Here is a 10,106-nt window from a genome sequence, read left to right on the forward strand (position 1 = left end):
TCTCGGTTACCCCAACGGAGAGCGTGACGCGAAGCAAGGGTCACCTTCAGTGCTTCCGTCCACTGTGACTCCTGGGTAGCGGCTGCCCTGAATCTCTCGTGTCTTCATGTGCTTTCCTGAACAAGGCCGGCCCCTGTGTGAGCCCCAGGCGCACCTGGACCACATTGTTACTAATCCAGCCTCATCCTTTTGGTCCGCGCGTTTCCGAGTTCGGCTCTGAACAAGCACACTGGTATCGCTACTTGACAGCCAGTCGTGAGCCGTGTTCGGAGGTCGACACGAAGCAAGCTGCCTTAATCGGTCGGACCCGTTTCGATACTGGAAGTCCCTCGCTGGGCAAACGTCGAGTGTAGGTGGCTCGTCCTCACACGTCAGCGGCCACGGGCAACCAAACTGGGGTTCCCATACAGTTGCCAACAGTTGTTCACTTGAAAGTGTGGGTGAGTGACCGGCGCTGCACCAGAAGGTTGCTTCCTGTAGCCGGAAGGGTGATACGAAGTTTACTCCGGCTAACTGTGTGTGCGCTCCCGGGTGCAAGCTCCGTGGTGACACGCAACCACGTCACACCGGCTGGCCGCTGTGTCTGTTCTCTGTACTGACACGGCGGCGTGAGAAGGCACTGTAACCAGGTCGCAGACCTTCTGCAATTTGTTGACTGTGCTCACAATGCCCTAGTGAGAATCACATGTTTGGTTAGTCTAGCGTTCGGTTGTGATTGCTTGCAAGGCTAGTACCCGGGATCGCGCGTCCCCGACTCGGTCGCGCTGGGGTGCGTATTGACCTCTTGATGAGCCTGCGCAGCACGCTCGCTCCGATCGATATTCTCTGTCACCTGGTGTACCCGTGAGAACATCATGCCGGTTACCGGGAAACTGGAGTTCCCTTTTGCAGGTGTTTTGTTACTTCTAGTTTTGACAGACAGTGCGTCATACTTGGCAGGTAACCAGTTTTAGTCGCACTCCGGAGCGTTCTCGCTCTCTGTAGACGGGCGCCCGCCCGCTTCTGCGGCTTTCCAAGGACCAGACTCTTTTCCCTCTCAAGAACACTCTTTTCACTACTGACTGAGAATACCCGCTGTGCTTCACGGGACCGCCTTCTGTCCCTTGACCGTTTAGACAGGTATCCATTTATCGCGATGGCACTGCTTCAAGGATTGAAAGCCCCCGTCTCGAGTAGCTCCTCGGACCAGTCGGCTCGATGGCACCGAGCGCAAGTCTTTTCCCTGCTTTTCTTCTCGATCATCGCCTCAGCTGTTCTTAGGGGGAACTTCCAGTTCTCGCGTCACGCGGGCCGGCTTGGTTTTCCTTTGACTTGCACAGTTTTTGCTATGGCAGACGACGTCTCTGCTAGTAGCAAAGAAAGTGAGACCTCCCGGAAGATCTTCAGGAAGGACTACACTCCCGCACCCTTCTTTATTGATTTTGTTGACCTCGACTTCGAGCTTCACGATGAGGAGACAATTGTAAGTGCTGGACTCCGTACATGCACCAACTGCGCGAGCAGAGTGTTTATCTGCGCTGGCCTCTAGGACCGCACCTGCGCGTGGTACAGATCTCGCGCATAGGGAGACCCCCTCTTCATGGATACTTCCATGTCGCATCTTACTAGCCCGCCAACATCTGATTCGCTACTGCGCCTTACAGCGTTAGATCCCAGTTTGCCATCTGGGTAGGGCTCCATCCGGCCTGAGTTTTTTTCCTCTCGCGCTGTGTGGACGCCCTGATGGAGAGCGAACGAGTATTGTGTTTCTGAGTGAGGGAGCTTCTGTGCAAGAAAAAGGCATGGGCGTTCAATCACCTGCACTGCCCCGCCTCGGCCCTGTCCAGACCTTCTTGAATTCGCCAGGTGCATGTCGTCCACTGACACCGCCCGGGATGTGCATCTCTTTAATTGAGACCGGAAAGTATGCTTATGTAGAACCCCGCTAGAACCCCTGCCTACACGGTGCGCGTACTGTCCCACGGCCTTCAGATATCCATGCATTATACCGCATACTTCCCGGGTCCCATCTGCATCGCTCTGCGGAAGTGTTAAGGTAGCGAAGAAGCAAACCTGTTCAGCTTCGTTGCATACCTGGTGCGCCTGCTATCGACTGAGCACGGCGATTCTAGATATGCCAACAGTATCATTTCGGGTAGAAATGCAAGACAACGGCACCGGTGGTGGGAGAGCAGAAGCACGGGTGGCCGAAGCAATTGGGAAAATCTTGTCTGTGTTCTGTCCTTTTCCCGCCTAACAGGTCACTTCCGTTCTAACAATGAGGCGGAGAGCGGGCGTTGAACCCGAAGATCTTGAGCTTGATGGAGAGGGACTTGAACTGAAGAAAGTAGCGGTGGCTGGGACCGTCCAGGGAGTGGATGAGCTTGTGGATCTCACAAATGATGAGGGTGACGGTCACGCAGCTCAGTACTACGTGCAGCCAAGTGGAAACCTTGTTATCAGAAAACATCTACTGCCGACAGATGCAGATGTCCACTTTGTACTGAAGACTCAGGTGGCGATCAACCCTAAGGGAAATCTCGCTCTCTCGGGGCTTTACAAGACGGAGGATTTGTTTGTTACACAGAATGAAGCTCACGGATTCAGGAGAATAACTTACTTCCTTGACCGCCCTGATGTCTTGTCAACCTACAGAGTAGGGCGGAAGACACGCGCCTTCAACTGTGCATACCGCGCACACATTATCTCGTATTTCCGGAGGCGCAGCGCTCAGAGGATGTGTCTGACGTTTGCTGTGTCCGTTCAGATGGCCGCTCACTACCTCCGTACACTGCAGTATTTCTTGCTTCTTCCTGTGTGTGTCCTGCCAAGGTTATTGGTCCGGGGTGGGCCGGCGTTATGTAGTGCCTGTTGTGCAGGTGTATCATGTGTAGCCTCAGTTGTCTTGGCTGTATTCGCCGTTCCTGAAAACAGAGAAAGAGCGCTTTCCAACAGGAACCTTATGGGGCCGACTAGCGCGAGCTAAGACGGGACCAGGGACCCTTCAAGCATTCGTAAATGTGTAGATATGTCTGGAAGAACCCACTTGCGTCCCCAGCCATTTACGGGATGGTTTTCATGTGGACAAAGGATCCAAGCTGGCTACGCGCACCGTACTGCATAACTTAGCTACAGTTTCCATTCCCTGGGGCTACAGGTTTGTGGTACAACTCAATACTAAGGCATGTGTGTTGTCGTCCTCCCCCGTTCTTTTCGGAACGTTATTGCAGGTGCGCATAAATGCACCCTCCGAGTTGAGAGTTCTGCTAAGTAACGGGAATAAGACGCTGGGCGGACCTGCTCTACCAGGACGTCATTTTGCAGAGTATCAGGACCCGTACCCGAAACCCTGTTATCTGTTTGCTCTTGTTGCCGGAGACCTCACGTCGATTTCCGAAAATTTCACCACTATGGTAAGTGGCGAAGCCCAGAACATGATCGTCGCTTAGCGAAGCTTCCTCGTGGTCCGTACATAAGGACGGTAAGATTACATACAGCCAGGGTTTCCAAAACATACCAGGGTAACTGTTCTCGCCTGTCGGCTTGTATGCGTTGTCTGTCTGCTCGGGTGGTTCTCTAAGTTCAGTATCCACGACTTAATATGGAAATTTCCGTGAACCTTCGTATTCTTAAGGACATACTGAGGCACACGCATTGTCGCATATACATATACAGATGAAGGCTGATAGAAAGCAAGGCGAAAGGCACGTAGGTATGCAGAAATACGCGTAGGCCGGCAGGGGAGGGGGCACCCGCTTAGCTAAGTATCTTCTTTGCAGATGGTACGCATTGCCGCCTCGTGAACAACAGCCTTCGTCCGGAAAAAAGGCCTGCATTGCCTCGACTCTCCTACAGTTACGGTGAGCGGAGACGAGTCTCGAAGCCTTTCGTGTTCTCACGCATATACGCTGGGAAAGGAGAAACAGAAGGCACATGGAACTAATGGCGGAAGAAGAAGCTGGCTCTCAGGAAGCGTACGTGTAGGGCGTGTGTTGGGGAGCACAGGGCAGGGTATAGACACTGGAGCAGCTGCTGCAGAAGCAGAGTTTCAGTCTGAGTGACGACTAAGATTGCTGCCCTAGTTTCTTTTTGTTGTGTCAGAGCGGTCGTGAAGTAAAGGTTTCGTTATACTCTTCCCCTAAAGAGAGTAGCAAGTTGTCATGGGCGTTGAAAAGTGTGCTGAGGGCGATGAAATGGGATGAGGAACGCTTTGGACGGGAGTACCAGTACGACGAGTTCCGCGTTGTGTGCGTGCACGCCTTCAATGCCGGTGCTATGGAAAATACAAGCTTGAACATCTTCAACTGCAATTTGCTTCTCACTGATCCTAAAACGTCCTCAGGTAACAGTTTCCTCCTGTTTGTTCTCCAAATCCTTGCAAGCTGGTTCCGGCATTTCACTGGGGCAAAGAGGGAACTCGCTAATCTCCGTCAGCACTCCAAGGCGGTAGTAACTATGATGAAAGGATTCGACAACTCTGTGCAAAAGAACGAAGCATCCCAGGTGGCCCTGTATCCCTGTCGCCTTTCTGCGTGTCTTTGTGTTCCGCGGTGTCTCTGAGTCTCTGTCTCTCCGTCTCTTTTTCTTCTGTCTCACAAGAAGTTTCATGTGGTAGCATGTGTGTTTTACTTCGTATGGAAAGGGATTTTCGTCTCGCTCACGTTGAGAGTTTCAGAAAGCGTGTGTGGGATGTGGCCAGGACAAAGAGACTGGACAGTAGCGAAGGTGTTTTCCTAGTGCCTGGTCTCACGCGAAGTGTCGGCGGGAAACCATCGTTTTTCTTTCGCCAGGGAATGCTCGTGTAGAGTCAGTGTTGGTACTTTCCCAGAGAGGGAATTCGTCAGATGTATTTCGACGCCCCTCTCGGTATCGGTGCTTCTTACACTGAAGCAAGTACGTTCCCCGAGTGACCGTTCTGTTCTGTGTCTTGGCTGTGCACTTGTCGTCTGGGCTATGCTGACTGGCACAGCGTCAAGGTCTTTCGTCAGCGGGCCCTTCGATTTGACACACCCTTTTCTTGTCTACATACGTAACACATACATGCCGTCAAAAAGTATCTGGCAAAGGAACCCACATTGTGTCCCGTGGTACTTAGTATTGTAGCTCTGCTGCAGCTTTCGTGCCTGGCTCTTCCGCTACCCCTGCCTTCGTGACCGCTGTAGCGAATCTACGTGCATTCAGGCTCTCGCGTGTAAAGGGATGCCAGACACCTGCTCATTCTATTACGGAGGTGTTACAGAGTGTGCACTACGCTTGTTTCGCAGATGCTGACTACCAGCGCGTGCTGAACGTTATCGGCCATGAGTATTTCCACCACTGGAGTGGAAACCGTGTCACGTGCCGGTAAGATTTTGGGAGGAGGTATTACTCACGATCCAGGTGCATAGTGTGTTGAAGATGATTCATGCGTGTTCCTTGTACGTACGAGGTTCCAATACTTTCTGCTGAGTGGACCGCGTAGTACGCCTTCCAGTCAAATTTGCCCCAACTGTGTGATCTTGTCATGGTCTTGTCTGTTCTTTTACGATGGTAGCAGGGATAAAGGCGTATAAGCCGCCTGCGTCTGTTTCTAGAGCCCCGTGCTCTCAGCATTCCCAGGAGTGATGACCGACAGAAGATGCGGAATGCACAAGTATTCGTTGGCTGGCCTGATCTTGAGTATCCCCGACAGCAGGCCTTGTTATCATCCGTGGTCTATTAGTTCCGACACTCATTCACCACACACCTTCAAACTGGTCTTGCGTGTTTTCGAGGCGCGAATCCATGGTCTCTCTGACGTGCGAGAAGAAAACTCCCATGTTGCTAGGCCGAGTATACTTATCCTTTGTACTCCAGGGACTGGTTCCAGCTCACGCTCAAGGAGGGTTTAACCGTTTTTCGAGACCAGCTGTTCACAGAGGATATGACGTCCCGAGCGGTGAAGAGAGTTGAAGATGTCCGCGATGTCGTGGAGAATCAGTTTCCTGAGGATGACGGGCCGTTTGCGCATCCCATCCGGCCTGAATCTTACGTAGCTGTGGACAACCTGTATACCCCGACAGTCTATGAGAAGGGCGCTGAAGTCATCCGCATGTAAGAGGGGAGGGTGCTGTATAAGCAGCAGCATGCTAGCATTATTGGCGAGTGCGCTGTGAATACCAAGGTTAGCTATGAAAGAAAAGTAATACGTGCATTACACTATATACGAGGTGTATGGTATGACACTCGCTTCCCTCATTTGCCTCTGGCTGTGCGATCTTCATCCGTTCTTCCTGTTTGCTTTCGTAGACCTGGTGTACAGCGTCTTGTTGCGGTGACAGAGAACGGATGCTTTTCGGGCCGGTCTGCGAACTCTCCCGTGTATTAAACAGCTACACGCACACTGTTCGCCACCTCGGAGGGTCACTCCACTGCTGCGTTTGATGTATGCGGTTTGTTGTATCCTATACGATTGCCATATGGAGACATCTCTCCCCTGTGCACCCGTCCTCAGGTATCACACGTTACTCGGGGAAGAGGGTTTCAGGAAAGGAATGGACTTGTACTTCGAGCGACACGACGGTCAAGCAGTGACTTGCGATGATTTCCGTGCGGCAATGGCCGATGCGAATAACCGGAATTTAACACAATTTGAACACTGGTATCTACAAGCAGGTACTCCTCGTGTAGATGTTGTCGAAGCCTTTTACAATATGGAGGAAAAGGCGTACACACTCACGCTTAAGCAGCATACTCCTCCTACCCCTGGTCAACCAACGAAGAAACCCTTCCATATTCCCGTCAAAGTGGGGTGCATTGGAAGGCTCTCCAAGCGCGATGTTTTGAACCCCCCCACTCAGGTGCGAACACGGGAGACCAACGCTGAGCTCTTCTTCACATCAGGGGAGGTCTCTTCATTGACTTCGTGCAGTCTAGACTGATGTACCTGCGTACGAGGGCACGTATCACAGTCTTTCGTAAGGAAGGGAGGGGACTGCGCACGTCTGGTGCTCGCGGATATTTGACTTTGTTTCTTGAAGCAACTGGGAGAACCTCAGCATGGAGTTCAGAATCACGGGTCTAGAATACAGTTTTCCAGAGGAGAGGGGTGCTGACGCTTCGATAGTGGCATGTACATGCGGGGCCCGATACTGTTTTCTCGTGGGCAGGGAAGCAACAAACAGCGATGTGTCAGTCTGTTTCCGTAAGTATGTATGTGGTGTCACTCTCGGCGGTCGTGCCGCGGTACACGCGCAAGGTGGTTTTGCGTGCAGTACCCTGCTTGTTGTCCAGGTGCTGGAGCTGACAAAAGCAGAGCAGACATTCGAGCTCAAGGATGTCGGGGAGCCCTGCGTTCTCTCTCTTTTCCGGGATTTTTCAGCTCCTATCAAGCTGTCCTTCCCTCAGCAGACAGACGAAGACATAGCGTTTCTGATGGGCTATGACACAGACGATGTCAGCAGGTGGTCTGCTTCACAACGTTTGGCGTCAGGGTTCCTTGTTCAGAGAGCAGAAGAAGCAAGAAAAGGAGAGATGTTCACTCCCCTAACCGAGGGATTTCTTGATGCCTTCAAGGCCATTCTTCAAAGATCACCAACAGCAGACCCACATATTAGGGTAAAAAACAAATACTTCATGCATATCTTCATGTCCCTGCCGTATTACAAATGTATCCTTATGTGGAACAAGAATGTCATGTTGTGTATCAGGTCACTGGAGACAGGGTCACAACCGTTCGCAAGTGTCGGACATCATGGGTTTTGCACACAAGTCCTGCGCAAGCTGTTTCTTGTGTGCGTGTATTTATTTGTATGAACTCGAGGAGGTATGTTAATCAGTACTCTTCACTCGTATTGCTGTGTATGTGCCTTTCACGTTTCGTATTTGTGGGTAACTGACAAAGTGCATGAGGATAATGGAGGAGAACATGCATGCGGTGTGTGGTACCTTGCATCGTGGATCCGAGGATACGTTTGTCGCAGTCCGGCGTAAATAGACAAGGGCAACCAATGAGAAAGGATGTCGACGGTTTGGCATTTTGGTTCGGGGGTCATCCATTCTGACGCCGCATTACCTCTTGTATAGGCACTGGTGCTGGAGTTGCCTAGCGTCGATGTAATCCGTCACGATGTTGAAGGTCCAGTAGATCCAGAGGCCATTTTGAAAGCACACCGCTCCGTTAAGGTAGACGTTTACCGAGCACTCAAGGAAGATTTCGAGACTCTGTACGACGGCCTGACAGTTTCAAGCGAAGTCGAAGAACGGGCTGATGACGAGCGACAGTGGGGCAGGTAAATAAATGGGCAGTATTTACGCCAGGACTTGGCACTTCTGTGTGCCTTGAGTCATTATAGGCGCATATGTGCGCGACGGGGTACAATCCGCTTCGTTCGGAAACTCGAAGCACTGGCTCGTGGGTATTGTTCGTGGCTTCTGTAGAACGTCTGCCCGAGAGTGTGTAGCGAATGATTGTCTTCAGCTCACATTTGCAGGGTCGTATGCTGTGGTATTTGGAAAATGTGTTTACGTTTGAGGTTTTGTCGTGATATACCTCGTACGATGTGCTCGCTCGTGGAACTGTGTATGCACCCGTACACAGACTTGTGTGCGACAGTCATTCTATCTCGACCATCCACCGATACAGTCCAAACCCGAGTCGGTTAGGTGCAAGCATACACATGCGTGCTTCATGGTCTAACAACGTGTGTACGATGTTGCATACAGCTTGGCCGTAAGAAAGGGGTGGCGGTGAGTGAGTATACCAACGAGACGAGAGCTCAAATGGAGTGAGGTGTATGAGCTTTTTTCTGACGCAGACGTGCTCTGAGGAACGCGGTTCTGACATATCTAACAAGCGAACTGGACAAGAAAGCAGCTCAGGTAGCCCTTACTCAGTTCGAAACGGCCCAGGTGATGACTGACAAAGTGGCTGCCCTTCGTGTTCTTACCGAAATCGAAGGGGAAGAAAAGGAACGGGCACTCAGGCAGTTTTACGAAGAAGCCAAAGGTGCGCTATTAACCGACCACCTTCCCTGCTTTTCTAGGCCTCAAAAACACTAAACCATAAATCTGTATCTTCGTAACGTAGACTTTCTCCGGTTGTTGACGCTGACATGCGGGTGTGCAGATTTGGTTTAAGCCAGGAAGTTTTTATGGAGTCCTTCTTCTCGGTCGACTGTTGTGGACGGCTACCTGTATCTCGTAGAACCGCAATTTTCGCCATAGCATCTCTAATACATCTGATCGTGCTTCGTTTCTGCGAAGCATTCCCGAGCTCCGTGCGAAGACGCTGCGGTGTTGGGTTTCTATTTGTGCCGTCTACTTCAGTTTCGGTGATCGTTTCGGCAACCTAGACCCTGGTGTTGCACACGTGAATTCACGTGTGTACGCGATATGTATATAGTTGTCAGTTTACAACCCAATTCACGACTTGCTTCGCCTTGACTAGGCGTGAAAGCTGTCTCCTTCTCGGCCCTTTATGATACATGAATAGTGCCTGTTGAAGCGTAGACGCAAACCGGGAAGAAAGGTTTCTGGATGATTCTTGCTTCGGTAGCACGATACTATAAAGACGGATCACGCGCATCATCGGCCGAAGAGACTCCCTTGCTTTCTTGTTGAGATGTGTGTATATCTTCAGGTAACGATTTATTACTAAATAAGTGGTTTGCTCTCCAAGCGGTCTCGAGCTCACCGGGCACGACTTCGCGAGTGGCTGAACTGTCACGGCATCCCGACTTCAAGCCTTATGTACCCAACAGTGTACGGTCGCTCTTCGGGGCTTACTCAGTCCGGAGTGTTCAGTTCCATGCTCAGGATGGGAGCGGGTATAATCTCCTGGCCGACTTCATCCTTTCTATAGATCGACACAATCCCAGTACAGCTGCGGGACTGGCTGAATCATTTGCGGATCTCGAGAAGTTTGAGGAGACCCGGAAAGAGAAGATGCGCGCAGTCCTTAAAAAGCTTCTAGATGAGCCAGAACTCTCAGATAACGTGAGGGAGCTTGTCGAGAAGATACTAGCTCAAAACTAAAACACGGGCGCGGATGCCATATGTACCGCCGTGGTCTGAATGACACATTCCTCCAGCGCTGTCCGAAAACGCCATGTTTAGACCCGGACTCCCGAGTGAAAATCCCTAGTGGCCTCAGCTCTGAGAAAGGGAGC

The 10,106-nt window shown here is 51.4% G+C and overlaps 1 protein-coding gene across 1 annotated transcript; it reads left to right on the forward strand.

The window, feature by feature from the left end:
• Nucleotides 1-638: 638 nt before the first annotated feature.
• Nucleotides 639-9,972, forward strand: CSUI_004036 (aminopeptidase n; the record flags this gene model as incomplete). Its single annotated transcript, XM_068064231.1, has 11 exons — nt 639-1,462; nt 2,240-2,635; nt 3,210-3,392; nt 4,081-4,498; nt 5,244-5,322; nt 5,815-6,051; nt 6,452-6,797; nt 7,231-7,554; nt 8,023-8,228; nt 8,754-8,944; nt 9,578-9,972. The coding sequence occupies exons 1-11, from the start codon at nt 1,136-1,138 to the stop codon at nt 9,970-9,972; spliced, it is 3,102 nt and encodes a 1,033-aa protein (XP_067923794.1). The 5' UTR covers nt 639-1,135.
• Between the last annotated feature and the right edge of the window lie 134 nt (nt 9,973-10,106).

The sequence above is a fragment of the Cystoisospora suis genome (genome assembly GCF_002600585.1).
Source record: "Cystoisospora suis strain Wien I chromosome Unknown contig_1812, whole genome shotgun sequence".
NCBI classification, from domain to species: domain Eukaryota; phylum Apicomplexa; class Conoidasida; order Eucoccidiorida; family Sarcocystidae; genus Cystoisospora; species Cystoisospora suis.